At 37.1% G+C, this 20,839-nt stretch overlaps 1 protein-coding gene across 2 annotated transcripts in view; it reads right to left on the bottom strand.

Annotated features, from left to right (window-relative positions):
• The window catches only part of NHLRC2 (NHL repeat containing 2), a 61,405-nt gene that overhangs the window by 8,132 nt on the left and 32,434 nt on the right, over positions 1-20,839 (bottom strand). Inside the window, exons 5-11 of one of the 2 annotated variants that reach the window (XR_011564296.1) lie at positions 19,531-19,660; positions 11,752-11,851; positions 8,125-8,356; positions 7,440-7,562; positions 6,353-6,562; positions 5,114-5,333; positions 655-829 (exon numbers count right to left, since the gene is read on the bottom strand). Coding sequence is in view for 1 of the 2 variants with exons in the window: in XM_019988639.2 (XP_019844198.1) it covers positions 5,114-5,333; positions 6,353-6,562; positions 7,440-7,562; positions 8,125-8,356; positions 11,752-11,851; positions 19,531-19,660 (1,015 nt within the window). In the remaining variant the exon portion in view is untranslated. The remainder of the gene's footprint in view (positions 1-654; positions 830-5,113; positions 5,334-6,352; positions 6,563-7,439; positions 7,563-8,124; positions 8,357-11,751; positions 11,852-19,530; positions 19,661-20,839) is intronic. The other variant, XM_019988639.2, reaches the window with a different exon arrangement.

The raw sequence follows: 20,839 nt of genomic DNA, 5'->3' as shown, positions 1-20,839 counted from the left end.
AATATAAATTAATTTTTATTGAAATCAAGATGAATATTACAAGTATGGTTATAGATTTAAAATGTGGTAAAATTAAAATGAAAATGTAGAAATGAAACCTATTAATAAGTCCTAGAAATAAACATAAGACACTTCAGAAAATAGTTAATTTTTACCAGATAAAAGTATCTAGAAATATAATATGCAAACTACAAAACAAGCCAGGGAAAACAAACGTATGTACAACTCTGCAGTGACTTTCCATTAAAGACAGTGATGAATTATTGACTATCCAAAGGAAATAAAAAAAATTGATTTTTTTTTTCAGAAACAAGTAACACTGCATACATTATTCCAATAGACTCAGTGTAAAAGACAAGTCTTTGTTTACTTCATTTTAATACATAAGACTCCTCTGAGAGTTAAATATATAGATCATCTATACAACAAACATCTAAAAATCACTAAAAATCTGTCTTCTAGTATTAAAGTTTTTAAAACGTCTTCAGTCACCCAATGCCTTCTCTCCAAAGGAATGTGTGTGTCACTCTGAGGAAGCACATACCTAGGCTAACAGCGTTAGAGGGGCTTAGCTATTAAGAGCCAGTGTTTGGGAAATGCAGGGCATGCTTTCCTGCCATCTGAAATAGAACTGAACAAAATCTAATGACTTACCAACAACTCAGGGCTATCTGTACAAAAACTGGACCATCTACTGAGCAGTGATGAAATTCTATGTCTGTTTTTTTAGCTTCTCTTTCTTTTTTGACCTCAGGATGAGTCAACAGACCACAGCACCTGTCTCTACCTGTGCTCTTCATCTCTCCTTTAGTTTAGTGCTTCTAATATTCTGTTGATTGAAAAATTAAATTTGAGAAAAATATATCAAGTAAGAGTAAGGAAACTGTGAAAGGTGAGACTCTAAAGAGTTAAATGCAGAGCTTTTAAACATAATTCTTTTTGAAGTCTCTGGACTTCTTTGCTTATTTCTGCACTGAGGAATATGTTTGATTTTGTTATACAGCAGATTAGTAAGGGAACTTATATGTTAAATGAAAACAGGAAAATAATAAATTATGCTATTTTAATGTCCAGGTTTAAAAATAAAAGTGTTTCTGTAGACAATTTTCAGATACTTCACATGAAGGATTTGTGAAGCACAATATGCCCTTGGGGCTTTTATACTGCCATTTATTTATTAATTTATTGGCTTAAAACCTTCCCATAAATGCTGGCAGCTTTAAGACTAGACCCACCAAAATTTAGTTAAAAATCAGTGTTATGGTCTCTAAATAACAAGCCAAGAATAAAAAATGTCCTTTAATCACAGGTTTACAAATGTATCCTATAAAATAATATACTCAAAGACTTAAATTATTAGGATTCTTGCTTGAAAGTTTATTTGTCCCTATACCAAAACAAATTGTTTCCCTGGTGGCTCAGCGGTAAAGAATCTGCCTGCAGTGCAGGAGATGTGGGTTTGATCCTTGGGTGAGGAAGATCCCCTGAAGAAGGAAATGGCAACCCATTTCAGTAATGGCAACCCATTTTCCATTGCTTGGGAAATCCCACGGACAGAGGAGCCTGGCGGGCTACAGTCCATAGGGTCACAAAGAGTTGGACATGAGTTGGCAACTAATGCACAATACAATAAAAACAGAACCAATGCCTTGGATAAGTGTTAAGATAACTAAGAATTTTCTCTATAGGTTATTTCATTTTCCTTTAACACTATCTATACTTTGTACTCTAATAACTCAATATTAGTATCATTAACTTGTATAACTGACAAAGTAGAGTGAAAATAAGCATGTTAATTTACCAGTATCCTACTTAAAAATAATGTTTAATTTCATGGAGAGAAATTAAATTAACATGATCTCCCAGTGATGCAATGCTTTCAGACTAATGGACCTAGGCAGAACAGCTGAACTGGCAGTCGAGGACTTGCTCTAAACTTACTGAGGAGTGAATGGCCAGGGTCTGAGCTCTCTTCTGCCCACAATCCTAGCTCCAAACATCCGCTAGTGCCGCATGGCTCAGAACTCTCCTCTGCAGGGAGTGGATGGTGGTGATCTTTTCACAGGCTCAGTCGGTCCCTCCAGAGCCAGCACAGTTTCTTCTGGCTAGCCTACCAAGAGCTCTCTGCTCTCTTGCGTGGATTCCAAGTGGGCAGTTGCAGGACAATAGCTGCTGCCCTGAGAATGTACCAAGGTGTGTGTGTGAGCAGGCATGAGAGAGGTGAAGTAGGGCAGGAAAAACTGAGTGAGAACATGTGCGAGAGCATGGGAGGCTCGGACAGAAGAAGATCACTAGAGACAAGATGTCAGAATTCCATTATGGACTACAACTATTTCACTTTGAAATTACTGCCTACTTTGCTGGAGACGCTGGAAAGCACTGCTATAAGACAAGCAGTATACTGATTACTTGTAAATTCATGAAATAAGTTCACACTGATTCAAATACACACCCAAATCTTAACATAATTTACAGTAACTGAATACTTTGAGAAAAGGCTCAAAGATCACAAATTAGACAGTGAGGACAAAGGCTCTGCCTGGATTCTAATCACAGTAATTCGTTTGTATTCAATTACACATCCTCTTCCAACAATGTTTTTTCTTCTACTCGAATGGCATACTTTTAAGCAATGGCTTTGGCATTCATTTTCTTGTAGCAAGCAAGTTAATGGGGCTCAAGTGCTACTCTGGGAATCCCTGGAGAAGAAAACACAGATTCAGGCTTAATAACTGGTCTCAATGGACATGAATCTGAGCAAACTCTGGGAGACAGTGAAGGACAGAGAAGCCTGGTGTGCTGTAGTCCATGAGGTCACAAAAAGTCAGACATGACTGAGCAACTGAAAAAGTCAAGTCTTAATGATACTACTGAAATAAAATGAACAGCAACTGAAAGCTCTAAAGTATTTGACAAGAAACTATCTGGAAAAGTGAAAGATAATAAAACAACCAAAGAACTGAATTAGAATCTGTCAAGTTATTTCAGTTAAAAACAAGAATTAAAAAAAAATTTTTAAATCATACTCAAGGGGGAAATCTAATTCTTTAGAATCTGTGAGATTTAATGGTATAGTAGTAATCACAATTAATACTGGATCAGGACTTCGGAGAACTTCTGATTAAACTACTTAGTAACTGCATTCTTTTTTTTAATTTATTTTTAATTGGAGGACAATTGCTTGACAATGTGTTGGTCTGTGCTGTGCAATGTGAATCAGCCTAAGTATACATGTATTTCCTCCCTCTTGACCCCCTTCCAAGCACCCCCCACCCTCTAGGCTGTCACAGAGCTGCTTCCTTGTGTGTAACCTTGGCTGGAGAAAAACCACTTCCATGTGGACTAGACTGACTTTCAGTTCATGACAGCCAGCCTCAAATGCAGCCTTTCAGCCGTTCAGCAGGCATACTGTATTTCCCTCACGTAGTCACCCTTTCACCTTTCGGACCCTCTTTCTTCAAACCTCCAAAACCTTCTCCCCATCCCCTTCTCACTCTCAGCTTGATGGTCACACTCCCCAACATATTAATACTAAGAAAACAAGCATGCAGAAAAACACTTCTGCAAGCATTCATCTCCACAACTTCCTAACCAGATCTCGGGGTCACACCTGGAGCCTTCCCTCCTTACCATGGAAATGCTGCCCACTTTCCTGGCAAAGACCAGTTTTCCACCTGTGCACTCGAGCCCATCTTCTCTCATATCTTCCTAAAGGATATCCACGGCTACCACACATCATCTTTTCTCTACTGATCTTTGCCATCAATAACAGCAAACACACTGCTCTCCCAACTCTGCTTTCCCCTTCAAGCAACTGCTCTCTTTCCTGTTATCTTTTTAACTAAACTCCTCAAAGAGCTATCTACATTTGCTTTCTACAGTTCCTTTCTTCTTTTTTAATTTGCTCTCATTAGGCACCTCTTTCATCATTCTGAAATAGCTCTGGTCGAGGATATAAATTAACTTTAATGTTGAATCAAAGATCAATTCTTAGCCCTTATCTTAGCTCATCTATCAACAGCACTTGACACAGCTGATCACTCTCTCCTTAAAACACCGGCTCTAGAAAACGACCTTCTCTGAGTTTTGCCTGCACGTGCTTGCTTATTCATTCTTCAGTCTCCTGTGAGGGTCCCTCTTCCCTTCCTTGATCTCTATGCTGTACTGTGCCAGAACAGAGCCACCAAAGTATAACCTAGGGATGGCTGTTGGTCCTCAACACAATGTGTTAACTCAACACAATGATAAGTTAAGTGCAGAAATGAAGAGTAAGGTTTGGAAGCTTCTGTAACATGCAAATGTGTAACTGGTGGCCTTGAGTGTTATATGTCTTTAGAAAATTAAGTTCATTTCAAGCACTAGTAACCCTGGAGCTAGTTTGAGATGGAGTGGCACAATGGAAGGGCTTCCCAAGTAGTGCTAGCAGTAAAGAATTTGCTTGTCAATGCAGGAGACGCAAGAGATGCAGGTTTGATCCCTGGGTTGGGAAGAGTCCCTGGAGGAGAAAATGGCACTCCATTCCAAAAGTCTTGCTTGGAAAATCCCACGGACAGAGGAGCCTGGCTGGCTACAGCCCATGGGGCTGCAAAGAGTCAAACATGATTGAGCGACCAAGCATGCACACACAGCACAAAGGAAAAGTAACTAAATTAAGAACTAGCAGAGCTGGGTTCAAATTCCGTCTTTTGACCTAATTAAATATATGCCCTTAAGCAAATAATTTTATCTCTTTCAGCCTCTAGTCTCCTCATTTATAAGAGGCTTAGAACACAGGGTGTCTTTTGATGCCTTTCAGTTCTAATATGCAAGGACCTATTTATTATTCAGGACCACAAACAGTCCACCTCGTGATGAACTTACCTGGGAGCAAATGGCAACAATTATGATTACCTTTGGGGAGTTACACAGTTATTAATAAAGAGAGAGAAAGAATCTCAAAGACTAAAGAAAACTGCTAAAGTGGGGTTAGATCTGGATCTTTCTGTGTTATAAGACCCCCTTCAAATCCAGCCTAAATGTACAGTTAAAGTATCACATAACAAATGAGAAAATTTTCTAGATCAAACATCAAGAATTCATAAAATATTTGCATTTGCAAAGGTTACTGTCATACCTTCAGCTGACAGAAACCAGCAACTGGAAGCTCCCTCAGTTAGCTTTGTTCCTGATGGGAGGTCTAATCTCAGCTTGAACTGCAGAGTCTGTCCGGGAGACGCAGCCACAGGGGCAAGTCTAATGCCTGGAGCAGATTTAGGTAGTTTGGGTAAGGTCTTTGGTTTTCCTGCTAGACAAGGACCATCCACCACAGCATTTTCAGATCTGAAGACTGGGAACTAAAAACAAGAAAATCTGTTTTCTAAAGCACAAGTACTTTACAGTATTGTAGACTGAGAGAGCTTATTTTCAGACTTCAGTACAAAAGTGAGGTTCAATGTCAAGGAAACTTGATTGCCATTTTCTTCTGAATCAGAATGCGTTTACTTAGACTTCCTCATGATTATTTTGTAGGTTCAAAAAAAACTTCATCCTGGCCAAAAGACCGTCAACATTTATGAATGAAATGGAATGAAATTAATTGTTTAATATGTTTATAGATAGCAGGAAATTAAAACTTTATCAATTTAAATGCAGTGGATATAATATACACTCTCTTATAATCTTCACTGCCAACTATAAGACATCATTCATCTCATATCAGAGATCTATGTCATGAGAAACGAACTTATTGTTATGATGGCAATCTGTGTTTTTATTTTAAAACACATCTTGGAAATTCCTAGAATTTTAGATAAAGAACTCCTGCATTTTCTGGACAAATGTGACATAGAAAGGGGTAACTTGAAATTTTATTAGAGACCATATCCATATCTTTAAAAGTAGAATGTATTTAAGTTTCCTCTCATCTTATTTTTAAGTCCTGAGAAATGTGGCTTCTAGACCTTTCTTTAAAGATTATTTGGTAATGGATTCACCATAGGAAACAAAGATTACACATCAGTCTGAGGATTGTTTAAAAATTAAAAAAACAAAAAACACTCAAACAATCCAACCCACATAGTTTGTGTGTATCAGTATGTCCATACATTTAAAAACAGATGAGTCTTTTTTTTTCCTTTTCTGAAAGTTGATCAAATTCTCTCCAACCTCTATTGTTTTTCTCAAACACTCTTGGCACAGATGGAATTTTTATTTTAAAAATAACAGGACATCCTTGGGAAAGGCACCCACTCACTGCTCTGTCTATATGCTTCACTTTCACCACCAGTGCTGGCCGACCAAAAGTGCCTCAGCTGTTGCTAGGGATTTCAGAACCTTTCTTAAAATGATGCCCCTTAACTTAAGGATTACTTACCACGGAAACTGTTTTGGTTTCTAAATCCAACACTTTAATTTGATGGTTATTGGTGTCTGCCACATATAATAATTGACCGTTCTCTCCAATACACAAACCTCCTGGTTCATTAAAAGTTGAGTCGGTAAAACTGGAACCGATCATATTACTTGCATTACCGGTTCCTGCTAGTGTTGTACAGTTTTTTGTTTTTGGATCCACAACTTTAATCTAAAAAGGACAGAACAAAAATTTATTTATCTGAAGCTCAGTTTCACATTTGTGGTATGGAAGAGTAACATATTAATTGGGAAGGCAGAGAATTCCTGATTGCTATTAGTTTTCTTAATAAACATCAGAGAAAGAACAGACACTTCCATATTTTCTTGAACAGCCAAACATTCAAATTAGTCTAAGGGGAGATATTTCATCCTGAGAGCTAAACACTATGAAATCCCCAGTTACAGTCTGTCTTCTAGAAGAAATCTTTGAAAAAATTATTTCATGTTCTTCTTTTCCCTCACAATGGGACACAGTTGAACTGACCTCCTTCTTAGGAACATCTAATACTGGCTGAGGATTTGCTACTTATGTTAGACGCTGTGATTCCTGTGTTTCAATTACGTTAAATTCATAAGCTTCTCATCACAAAATACTAATATTTATGTTCCAATGATTTTATTTTAAAAATGCATAGTAAAAATAAAATAGACAAAGAAAACAGAAATGTTGATGAAAACGAATTATTTGCTAACTATGCAAAGGCTCAAAAATGTTCATTTGTTAACTGACATATTAATTTCCCTGTTACCTGCCTTCTCCTTATTTACTGAAGATGTTACTCAACAGCTTTAGTGGCTTGCAATTCCCAATTTCTGGCTATCGTCATTGGGAATTTGTTTAGTCCTTTCCCCAGCTCAGAGTACTAACACATCATTTCTGCAAAGAAAGGACCAAAAAAGGAATAGAGAGGCTTATGTACAGTTGTCAAAGACTGTTACTCCTCCCTACAGTTTAGAGTGGCAGTTGTAGGAGGCTCACAGATCTTTCAGCATTTTAAATACCACAAGTGAAAAGCAGGGTATTATATAATTCTGTCAAGACTCACCTTGTGATTGTAAGAGTCTGCCACATACAGTAAATTCCTTTTCTGGTCCCAAGTTACTCCAAGTGGATGCTGAAGCCTTGCATTGATTCCTACTCCATCAACATCACCAAAAGCAAATAAATTCTTTTTTTTTGAAAAGAAAAGAAACAGCATGTATTAAAATTTTTTCACAGAACTTTGTTAGGGTATAAAGTGAAAATTCAGATGGCTGTACATGCTACTGAAGTTAAAGGGGGAAAAGTCTGATTTCATATAAATAGGGTTGGGGCATTTGACTGAAACTAGAAAAAAAATGACAGAATTCTGAACCTGATTTTTAATTTGTGGTTCTAAGGAATCTTATTCACAAAAATGGCACATCTGATTCAGGTCTACTACTCTGGAGCTCTTTCCACCCTCCTGCCAAATATCTACTCTTCATTTTCCCCTTGCTCAGTAATCACAATTTTATCCTTCCTTCCTCTCAGAAGCCTTGACATTTATACAGAATCAAATCAGATCAGTTAGCTTTTCTTAGGTGGTTTTGTTACTTGTGCTTCTTTATAGCCATATTTCCTTTGGTTTGACTTCCATTTTAACACGGATAAGTCCAAGAATTTTTTCCTTCCTAGGTCTTATTAACTTCACAATTGAGAAAATCACAAGCTGGCTTAACAGGCACACGGCGCAGAAGTGCTCTCGTTACCATGGGGTCTCTCTCCCCTCCCACCAGGTGCTTCACTGCTCCGTCTTTCAGCGACACGGTCCTCACTGTGCTGCTCTCGCTGTCCGCCACGAACAGGCAGCTCCAGGGACCCTCGGAGGCCAGAGACAGACCTGAAGGCTGGGCAAAGCCTGCCTTGTGCGGGTACGCGTTATTTCGATTCTCTTCATTTCCACTTCCAGCAAACCGAAGGCAGGTTCCTTTTTTTAACTCACTGAAGAAGACAAATTCACAGGTGAAGTGTCAACACTGTTACACTGACCCAGTTTAATTATTAAACAAATGAATGTAAATGATGAAGCCAAGGGTGATAGCATTATATATTTTTTTAAAAATCTGCTGATCTTGACCTAGTTAAATTGTGCAAGTAAGCTTTCATTGTGGTTTTTCTAATCATTAACTTATTTACCCACTGTATAGGGACCTTTCTACCTTTCTTTTTTTTTAAACATACTCAAAAGTGAAACTATTCTCAATGATTAAACAGGAGATCCCCGACAAAGTTAAAAATACATGAATAAAGATCACATCACTGATGGGATAGTTTTCCTCCAAATGATGAGAGGCAGGTACAGCTAGATCCCACCTTTACATCCTGGTCTCTTCTTAGCTTCATGCAATATTAGATTCTGAAAGGGAATTAAAAAGATCCCACTCTTGCCTGGAAAATCCCATGGACGGAGGAGCCTGGTAGGCTGCAGACCATGGGGTCACGAAGAGTCGGACACGACAGAGCAACTTCACTTTCACTTTTCACTTTCATGCATTGGAGAAGGAAATGGCAACCCACTCCAGTGTCCTTGCCTGGAGAATCCCAGGGACGGGGGAGCCTGGTGGGCTGCCGTCTATGGGGTCGCACAGAGTCGGACACGACTGAAGTGACTTAGCAGCAGCAGGTAATCTCTTCTAGCTCTTGAAAGTTCTGAGCTTAAATTTTCATTAAAAATATTTTATTTTCTTGCACATAGAGACCAGGCTTCCCTGGTGGCTAAGTGGTAAAGAATCCACCTGCCAACCAGGAGACGTGGATTCAATCCTTGGGCTGGGAAGAGTCCCTGGAGTAGGAAATGGCAACTCACTCCAGTATTATTGCCTGGAAAATTCCATGGACAGAGGAGCCTGGCAGGCTACAGTCTACAGGGTTGCAAAAGAGTTGGACATGACTTTGCGACTAAATAACAAAAGATATAAGAAGAGACTAGCAAAAAGAATTAAAAGAATCATTTGTGAAAGATGGGTGTTCATTTTAAAGTAATAATATGACTTCGCTGCTTTAATCAATTGTACAAATCCATTTCCTATGTATACTAGGGAAATTTCTATTTAAAGGACTATTGTAATGATTTCTTTGCAATATGGAGAAAGTTTTATACCTTGGTTTCTAAGTTTATGTCAGAGGAACTGTAAGGAAGACATGCTAGTGTCTTGTATTGAGGGGAGGGAAGAAGCTGACTTGGGATACAAAACAATGAGAGACTCTGTATCATTTTCTAATACTGTAAAACATTCAAAAAAAAAGTCTAAAATGACCATCAGTCACTTACTGGTTAATATGACCCCAATGCTAATGTAGGTAGGGAACAAGGAGTGGAAGCAAAGGGATAGAAAATGTATAAATACAGCCATTTATTAAAGGCCTATTTATAAGTAATAACAAATATGCCAAACAAAGGAGTTAAAACAATTTTACAAAGGAGTTCTCTTGATAAAAGCTAGAAATAGTGGGGAGAAACAGTAACTTCTAAAAGTTCAGTAGTTATTACCCCTTGAAGGTCAGTGACAAATAACGCATCCTTGAATATGTAATACAAGTCAGTGTGATCAGACTGGAGACTTTTCTATTGTGAACGCGTGACAACTCTACTTAGTGAAATTTAGACGGCTCTTGACCGTCTAGGTCCAAAACAGTCATCATTGAGAACAACGTAGTCTGGTCATCTCCGCTGCTTCTTTTTTCCTCATCTGTGTTGTTGGTCACCTCACTATTCAGCTTCTGTCAGCTCTGGCCTGGATAACAGCAGTGGCCTCCTCCTTGAACCTGTCTGTAGTGTTGCCACACTCCAAATGCTACCAGTGTTCTTTCAAAAACACAAATCTTATCACATCACTTCCCAGCTTAAAACTTCCTATAACGTCATGTAGAATAACTTTCAAATCTCTTAAATTCTAAGGATCTGGCTTCTACTGACATCACAAGGGTCATTTCGTGCCTGGAAAACCTCTCCCTTCTGAACTCCTTCCTACCCTCTGTCAGGTTCAGTCAGTAGCTAAAAAGGAGGTCTTAGTTAGTAGCTTCTTCTAGGAAGTGTTCCTTTGATACCTCAAATTTCATTTATATTGGATGTTCCTCTTGTTTATGTAAGAGACCATACCATTTCATCCCTACAGCAAAGCATAGTGCCTTGTTTGCTTAATAAATATTTTTCAATGGACGATTAAATGCTGCTAAACATCTGACAAAGCAACACACACACAATTCAGAATATCTGGTATTCTGGATACCCTCTCTACTGATAAAGGTAACTGAAGTGACTGGCACTTACTTTCTACAGTGATTTGATAGCCTTTATGGTCTATGAATTTCATTCATTTACTTCCGCAGACCTTTACTGAGCTCCTGTCGTGCACCAGATACTGTGCTAGGTGCAGGGGACAAGAAGTGAATGAGAAAGGGCCCTTTCCTTAAAGAGGCAGTCTAGTGGGAGAAAATAGCTTTGTAAACAAATAAGTGCAAACAAAAATACAGAAGTTGAGAGAGAGAAGAGGGGAGGATGGTGGGGTGAAGGGTGAGAGGGAGGGAAGAAGGGAGACATGGGAGGGGAGGGGAAGAGAAAGGCTGGGGTGTTAGAAGAAGAGGAAAGGCTTTACAGGAAAAATACAAGAAACTTTGTAGAGACACTACTTTTCTATCTTTATACCCCTGACAGTGGCGGCAATGCTACCTACATTCACTGCACAGGCCAGGCACTAGGCTGAGGTTTTCACACATATTAATTCTCAAAACAAAACCTATGAGGTAGATAAAAATAAGGAAAACTGAGGCTTAGAAAGTTAAAGTGACTCTCCTAAGCTCATGTAGATAAACAGTGGCAGAGCCAGGCTCAATTTCAGGCCTGACAACAAAACCGGAGCTGTTCACCATTCTTCCATGCAGTCTTCAAATATCTGAATTGATCAGGGATATTAGAAATATGTGTTAAAAGATGTTTCCAGTTCTCTTCGTGAATGCCTGATGAAACTGCTCTTCCTAAGCTACTCAAGGTTGGGTGTGGTCCTAAGACATACTTGGGCTGATGAAACGTAAGTAGAAGTGATATGTTACTTCTGAGGAAAAGTTTTCAGAGCCAGTGAACACCTCACCACCTCTCTCTCTCTGCCAAGACAACTGGCAAAGCTCCAGATGGCGGCTGCTGCATCAGCTTGGGTGGCAGAGTAGTGCTCCCCCTGCAAACAAACCTTGTCTTAAGCCACCAAGAACCAGAGCCGTTCATTATGGCAGCATAGCCCCGCATATCCTGTCCAGTACAGGGGGTGTTACAAGGATGGAGACTTTCGGAAAAGGAATTCTGTGAACTCCATGTTTACCCAGAGAGAGACGTTACCACTTACTTTTTCTTTGGTAATCTGCCACAGTCCAGTAAGAGTGCCCATATCTGATGAGTCCCTGCCATGGCTATCCACAGAATGTTATCTCTTTGGACCTCTGGACCTTTATGAAAAGAAACAGTAATTATCATATATGTATCTGATTAACAAACACCCCCAGTTGTTTCAGAAATTTAAATTAAGGGAGACAATAGTATGTTTACAAATCATCTGATAGAAGGAAGTAAAAACATTTGCAATGTTTTAAGTCATTCTGGAAATTTTTCCATTTTCCTTGTGAAAGGTTTACTTCTTTAGACTTAAAAATAAAAATATACATTCACAGAAATCCAAAGTATTCTCAGTAGCAAAATGTCCCTCTACATCTCTGGGCATGATGTTTTTAAACATTTGATTTCTTATTTTATGTGACAAGAAATGGCTTGATGCACGCACTCCAAAGAAACTTTGGCAGTCAAGAACCTAAATTACACGCTTCAAGAATACAGGAATAGTTCTTTGAACAATTTCTCATGGAAGAATTGTACCTTTTAATAGTTTAAGAAATGTATATTTCCACTACATATTAGCTTTTAGGCTTAGACTCACATCACTACTGCTATTTAAAAACCTACTGTTTAATTGCTCTGAACCTTTCTCAAAAAGATATAGTTGACATGTAATAAAGCTAGGAGTACAATGTATTATACTTGTTTTCTAAAATTAATAAATAATTGTTTTTTAAGACTGATATTGCAACTTATTACAATGTGACAAGGCTCCATTTCAAAAATTAATTCTATTGTTAAAATTTTTAATTATTTTAATTTAAACTGAATTCTGAGTCTACTTTTACATGTAGTTGAGATATTTTCACTAAAATAATTTGGTCAGATGTATCTTATGCTAAAAGAAATATCTTGGTAAGATTATTTTTTTTACTTTCTTTAAGTTGTTGTGTCCAGAAGAAATTTTTCTTCATTAACCTGTATTATTTTCAAGTGTATTTCACAGCAACAAAAATAAGGTGATGATCAACAAATTGTGGTGCTGTATGCCAAGCACGTTATAGAGAACACTACCCAAATCTTCTCAAAAGCCCTGGAAGACAGGTGGCCCTTTACAGAGGAAACTGAGGCTCAGAGAGGTCATGTGACTTGACAGGATCACAGAGCTAGTAAATGAAGGAACTGGAATCTGAACCCAGATAATCCAACAGAAAATTCTATTTAACATGTTGCTGCTTTCTCTGTTAATTGCTATCATAGAAATCTAAAGGAAGAGAGTTTATTTTAATTTTTCATAGTCAAATACTTTTATAAACAAAAACTGTATTAAAAGTGACAACGGCATCCATATGCTCTGGGGACTCAGTCTCTGCTTAATCACTTTAAAACTAGATCAAAAGTTCTTCATTATTATATTCTTATTTTATTTTGCCCCTGCCACGTGAAGACAAAGCTTAGAGGTGACCTTCTATAAGCCAGAAGAGAGCTCTCACCAGAAACCAATCGTGCTGGCACCTTGACTTTGGATTTCTAGCCTCCAGAACTGTGAGAAAATAAAATTCTGTTGTTTAAGCCACCCAGTCTGTGGCATTTTGTTATGGCAGCCCGAGCTAAGACATTCCCCGTGAATAGAAATGAGACAAGGAGATCTGCTATCAACACTTATTTAGCATCATATGAAGGTCCTAATTCATACAAGTAAGAAAAAGAAGCAAAAAGCATAAAGATTGGAAATAAAACTGTAATCATTAGAAGATGACATGAGTTTAAAGCCTAACTTGGCCAAAGAACTCTCTGGTTTCTACACAAGTGAAAGATCAAATCAGGTGTCCAACTTCTCCAAACAGGCCAGACTAGCTCATCTAGGGTTGAGGCCAAAGCCTCAAAGTAGTATTAGTGTGAGCCTGTTTGTTCTTGGTCTCTGTGTACTTATTTCCTTTAGAAGCTAGGGGTATGAAAAAGAGTGCAGAAGCAGAGGCTGTGTCAGATTGGGATTCAGGAGTTGACATGATTCTACATATCAACTGATGAGGATAATGATGGGGGGTGTGGTGATGAAAAGGATAACCATTCAGAACACTTCCTAGTTTAAGGCACTGAGCTAAGAATAAGCCCTTTACATGGACTATTTCGTTTAATTTGACAACATTAGCAAGTCTTGTTATTATCATCTCTATTTTATAAAAAACTGAAATTCAAAGGGGTTAAATAATTTGTTGGTATTCACACAGCTAAACCTGGAATAATAATATTTTAGTGAGTTCAACTCCCTGGTGGCTCAGATGGTAAAGAATCTGTCTGTAATGCAGAAGACCCAGGTTCGATGACTGGGTTGGGAAGATTCCAGGGAGAAGGGAATGGCTACACACTCCAGTATTCTTGGAGAAAGCAATGGCACCCCACTCTTGCCTGGAAAGTCCCATGGATGGAGGAGCCTGGTAGGCTGCAGTCCATGGGTTGCAAAGAGTCGGACACAACTGAGCAACTTCACTTTCACTTTTCACTTTCATGCATTGGAGAAGTAAATGGCAACCCACTCCAGTGTTCTTGTCTGGGGAATCCCAGGGATGGGGGAGCCTGGTGGGCTGCTGTCTATGGGGTCACACAGAGTCGGACATGACTGAAGCAACTTAGCAGCAGCAGCAGCCAGTATTCTTGCCTGCAGAATTCTATTGACAGAGGAGCCTGGCAGGCTACAGCCCTTGGGGTCACAAAGAGTTGGACAGGACTGAGTGACTAACACAGCAGCACATAGCAGTGAGGCCAAATCCAGATTATCAGTGTTATGATCAGAATGAAGGAACTGCAGAAGGGAGCTTGTGCTTTATAAACACCAAGTCAATGTGATAATATTCAGATACAAAAATACAACTGTTTTATTTTATTAAAATAAAAACACATTAGTCACATTATATAAGATTTATTCCTCAAAAAAAAATTCTGTTTCACCTGATTAGAAGATAAATGTTATTTCAGAGCATAATAATGGAAGTGAGAGATGCATATTATCTAAGCTGTAAATTACCAGACAAGCATACTAAATAGTTGGATTTCAATCATTAAAGGTCAAATAAGTACAGCTAAATTTCTATCTAGGGAAATGCTGATTAAAGGGCCAAGGAAGGTTAATGGGATTCAGGCATACTATCTTTCCTTAAATGATTTAAAATCAGGTAAAGTCTGAATTACTTAGAGACTAGCAGGGGATACTGAAAAAAAATTTTTTTACAATAAAAAATAATTCCTGGGTTATTGTCTTGTATGAGTAAGAATCAGCACAGATTTAATATGCACATTAGAAACATGGCAATGTTTCTGCTGAAAAATGATTTTATTGGAGTTATTTTTAATTATTTAGTGGATGACAAAGTTCTGACCATATTTAGAGTGATAATCAAAAATAAAGATGAAAAAACTTTGGCATAAATGTTAATTATTTTCATGCTTTTATCACTGTAACAGCATAATTGGGTTAAATATTCAGGTACTAGTTAAAATACAAACACACACATTTACATATTACATATATATTTAAAATAATCAGAGGTATTTCAAATCCCTTTCCTTAATGTCTTCTTTAAGTGTGCTGTTCATTATCTGAGTCTCTTCGGGGAGTATATATTCAACTGTATATTTATCTTTTATTTTCCATTCTCTGACCTATTTTATTTCCTTTTAAGATTTACTTTTTCTTTAAATATGCATATGAATAGATAAGTGTTCATTATAAAGATTAAACAGTAAATAAATATCCATGTGCATACCACCAGCTCAACAAAAGGCAGTATTATTTGAAAACCTCCTGCATCCCTTTATGAATATATCATCCTCCTCTCTACCAGTCTAAAAATGTTTTTTTATTATATTCTTCAGTTTTTAAAAATTACCATGTTTGAACGGCTCTCTCATTGTATAATTAGTCTTGCTTGCTACTGAACATTCTACAAAAACGGAACATTTTTATGCTCAACAGATTTCCTAATACTCATCTTTGCTACTAGGTATGGCTGTGGGCTCTTGTTTGCACTGCACAACAGCTTAATATATGAAGATATTACAATAAATACAACCTATTTTTCATGTTTTCCTTCTGATAATTCCACCCTCTTTCATACTCCTAAATATGGTAGAATTTCAGAAATATTCTATATAATTTTTAAAGTATTAAAGAATTTAATTGTTTACAAAAACAATTCTTCTTAACCACAATCCCTGTCAAACTGCATTTAATCCCACATTTGCTTAAACCAGTTCTACAATTATATAACTTAAATGTATATGAATCAATTCAACATGAATGCAAAAGGGAAGCTATTTCTCTGAAAACAAAGTTAATACTTTGGAAAGACTCAATAAAGGCAAGTAGCTAAGTCAAATTATTAGTGAACTAGATGTGGAAAGATAACTGGAAAGAATAGCTTTAAAAAATTTCAGCCCTCAGTTTATTTTGCAGGTGTTTAAAAAAAACTCATCATGGTTTAAGGACACCAAAATAATACATAATAAAGACTGTCAGGGGACACAATGTATATTTATAGTTCTTAAAGCATTTTTAGTTTTACGATTCTCAGATCTAACAATTTTTTTCCTTTATGGATCGCTTATCATAGCCAATCACTTCAATAAAGGATTCTACTGGATTTATTCACTTCCACTTTTATTTTACAAAGTATTTAGGTAGTTCACAAAGAAAGAAACCCTAGTAAGATAAATAAATATAAAATAATAAAATTGAAGCAATAGGTAAAGAGAGAAGAAAAAAAAGATGCAGCCATACTAATATTAAAATATGAATGTCATGTTTCCATTATACTTTGCTAAAGACAAATCTAAGTTTCCCAGAAATTAATATAACAATGCAAACACGATATTTAAATCATCCAGGAACTTAAAAATAAACTTGATACTGAGAAAAAAGTATAATTATCTATAACACAGAAAAGAAATTCTCTAGTAGATGTTCAGAGAGATTAAGATAGTAACTAAAATTAGCAGCAAGCCCTTACAGTAAAAACAGTTAACAGTCCCATAGGACTGTGTTTTGATGAAATATAAATATGAAACATATAAATAAAAATGAATGTAAGATACATTGATATGTTAAAATATTTTTAAATGAATGATATGATGCCAAAATATAGTTTAGTAAAAACAATTGTAAGGAGAGGAAGTAGTCTATGATCCAATTTCCCCATACCCTGACAAAATACATTAATCCAGGATTATATTTCAGAGTGATTTAAAGCAGTGGTTCTAAAAATGATTTTGGGTAACATACCACTTTGAAACTCTGATGAGAATCTGACCAATTCCCCCCAAACCTTAAGTAGAATTTCTGGGAAATTTAAGTACTTCACAAAGTCTAACCACAAATGCCTTGGGTATATTAAGACAAGGTTAAAAACTCTTGTGGTTTAAAAAAAAAGAAAACTCTTGTAGCCATTGTGATTACAGGACATTCCTACAGTATTTGAAAACCATTTACTGTTAGCATTTGAAAGGTGCTGAGCTTATTTAAGGTTATTTAAATTCAAGATTATTCCTCTTGCCAAGTATCTGGAAGGGAAGTGATTTTAAGTTCAGCTCAGTTCAGTCGCTCAACTGTGTCTGACTCTTTGCGACCCATGGACTGCAGCACGCCAGACTTCCCCGTCCATCATCAGCCCCCAGAGTTTGCTCAAACTCATGTCCATCGAGTCAGTGATGCCATCCAACCATCTCATCCTCTGTCGTCTCCTCCTGCCTTTGATCTTTCCCAACATCAGGGTCTTTCCCAATGAGTCAGTTCTTCACATTAGGTGGTCAAAGGACTGGAGCTTCAGCTTCAGCATCAGTCCTTCCAATGAATACTCAGGACTGATTTCCTTTAGGATTGACTGGTTTGATCTCCTTGTAGTCCAAGGGACTCTCAAGAGTTTCCTCCAACACCACAGTTCAAAAGCATCAGTTCTTTGGTGCTCAGTTTTTTTTACAGTCCAACTCTAACATCCACACGTGACTACTGGAAAAACCATAGCTTTGACTAGACGGACCTTTGTTGGCAAAGTAATGTCTCTGCTTTTTAATATGCTGCCTAGGTTGGTCATAGCTTCTCTTCTAAGGAGCAAGCATCTTTGAATTTCATGGCTGCAATCACCATCGGCAGTGATTTTGGAGCCCCAAAATATAAAGTCTCTCACTGTTTCCATTGTTTCCCCAGCTATTCGCCATGAACTGATCAGACTGGATGCCACGATCTTAGTTTTTTGAATGTTGAGTTTTAAGCGAACTTTTTCACTCTCCTCTTTCACTTTCATCATTAATAGGCTCTTTAGTTCTTCTTTGTTTTCTGCCATAAGGGTAGTATCATCTACGTATCTGAGGTTATTGATGTTTCTCCTAGCAATCTTGATTCCAGTTCGGCATTTCGCATGATGTACTCTGCATATACGTTAAATAAGCAGGGTGATAATATACAGCCTTGACATACTCCTTTCCCAATTTGGAACCAGTCCATTGTTCCATGTCCAGTCCTCACTTGCTTCTTGACCTGCATACATATTTCTCAGGAGACAGGTAAGGTTGGTCTGGTATTCCCATCTCTTTAACTGTTAAGTTAAATGCAGAGCCACATGCTTTTAATGGTGTTTCCCAGGTGGCACTAGAGGTAAAGAAACTGCCTGCCAATGCAGGGGATGCAAGAGATGTGGGTTTGATCCCTTGGTCAGGAAGATCCCCTGGAGGAGGGCACACGGCAAACCTCACTAGTATTCTTGCCTGGAGAATTCCACGAACAGAGGAGCCTGGCAGGCTGCACTCATAGTGTCGTACAGAGTTGGACATGACTGAAGCAACTTAGCATGCACGCGTGCTTTTAATGATCTACTGAGCTAAGGTAGCACTCATTTCCTTTCTAAAAACTGAGCCTAATAAAGATATAAGCCTCAGCACATCACTCCAGTTGGAAGCTGAGGGAGTACTTGTCAACAGAGCCAATATTTTCCTTGGAAAGCAATTTAGGTACACTCTCAATATGAGATAAACAACCAGAAATTCCATGCCATAAAGCAGGACCGAAAAATTTTTAGCCTAGAAAAATATGCAAGTACTCTACTAAATGAATCCAACATAGTAAAACATCTGGTAAAGTACACCCTGTTTCTAAACAATATAAATTCTGATTATAGGCGAAATTAGACAGTGTGTGTCTTTCTCTGATACATTCATGTAGTATAACACCTTCTAGGTCCGTCTATGTTGTCACAAATGGCGAGATTTCACTCTTTTCTATGACTGAGGAATATTCCATTATATATAAGTATTATTATTTTTTTAAACTACTCAAAATAAGCTATAATTTTTAAATTAAAATTTTAATAATCTAAAAAAAATCCCCAGTCATTTCTTGATTTGTTTTTCACATGGCAGTAAATAAAAAGGACACTGTTAAACAGTATACTGCATGAATAACCTTTTGAAATTTTGAAACTATAATCCTTCCAATTTAAGAATATTCAGAACTATCTTAATCGAAAACTGCAACTAAAATGAAATTCTTTAACATGAGAGAAATATATAATCTATCGTGTATATAAAACATGCATGTAATGTCACATGTTATATATAATTATATAGTTATCCTACCTTCTATATGTTATTGGTAGCTTTGCTTTTATGCAATTAACAAATCCCAAGTCATGGATATAAAAGCATAAAATAACTAGTAATGATTAATCCAAATGAATGTTCCTGTAATATTTTAAAAATCTTACTTTAACTCAGCAAAATTTACTTATTTAATATCAAGTTTACATACCTGACCTTCCAAAAACTACATCCCAAGGGGAACTAATGGGCTGTTCATCTCCTTTAGCTCCACCTTCTTTATCTGTACCTTGAATTCCAATGCCAGCCACAGTGCTCACCATCTCAGCTTCTAGGTCAATCTATAGAAATTAATACAAGTTTTATACAATGCATCTATTTACAATAGAACATATAGAAAACATGTGCTTTATTTATTCTATGTGTGAACTTATTATATATTTAAAAAACTGAGTGGTTTTGTATGTAAAATAAAAAAGGAAACGTGCAACATAAATACTTTAAAAAAAGCTTAAGAAAAAAGGCTTATCAAGTACACGGTGATCTTGTTATTAAAATGCATAAAACTTAGTCCTTTTCACTTCTCTATCCATCCATTCCCCTACTCTCCTCTTACCCACTCGCCTTCATCATGCCTCTACCAAAACGGGTATTGAACTCAACTATAAAATATTTTAAAAGAAGGTGACACTTGAAAATGTAAAGCAGCATCAAGAAAAACACTTCTTAAAATTAAATGTATATTTCAATTGTGCTTGGTTAGTAATTAACACATTTAGAACTTAACATGTGGCAAGCACTGACCCCATCTATCCATCCAAACTCACATATCCCTACAACTGTGATTTTGATTATTTCAGAGGAAACTGAGGCACAGATCATTAAGATCCCAACACCCCAGAGCCAGTAAGTCCAGGATCTTGGACTTCCAGCTCTACTACATGCCTCTGCTTCATAAACCAAAAAAACTAACGCATTCTACTGAAAAAAAAAGATACTCTGGTTTCATCTCCTGAGACTTTTCAATATCTCATGAAAATTTTCAAACACAGAGAAAAGCTGAAAGAATTTAACTCGAGTGCTTCATTGTTTCAGACCTCCGTTTTCTTTTGAGGCAAAACTTACAACAAAATGTACAAATCATAAGTGTACCATCTGATAAATTCTCAAAGATACAGAAACTTGTGTAGCCCCAACGTACATAAAGATACAGAACGTTACCGTCACTCTAGAAAGTTCCTTCACACCTCTTTCCAGTCATCCCCAACTCCAGTGGCAAACAGTATTAAATTTTTTTTCCCATCATAGATTAGCTGTAACTCTTCTAGGATTTCAGATAAATGAAATGATACAGTAATGAACTCTTTTTTGAGGCTTCTTTCATTTAACATGTTTGAAATTTATTCATGTTCCTTTTGATTGCTGAATAGTATTCCATCAAAAGAATATATCACAGCTCATTTACATATTTTTTAAATGTATTATTATTTATTTGGCTGCACTGGGTCTTAGTTGAGGCA

The sequence above is a fragment of the Bos indicus genome, chromosome 26 (assembly GCF_029378745.1).
Source record: "Bos indicus isolate NIAB-ARS_2022 breed Sahiwal x Tharparkar chromosome 26, NIAB-ARS_B.indTharparkar_mat_pri_1.0, whole genome shotgun sequence".
Taxonomy (NCBI): Eukaryota; Metazoa; Chordata; class Mammalia; order Artiodactyla; family Bovidae; genus Bos; species Bos indicus.
Note: the sequence above shows the minus strand (reverse complement) of the source record. Positions and strands in the feature narration are given on the sequence as shown.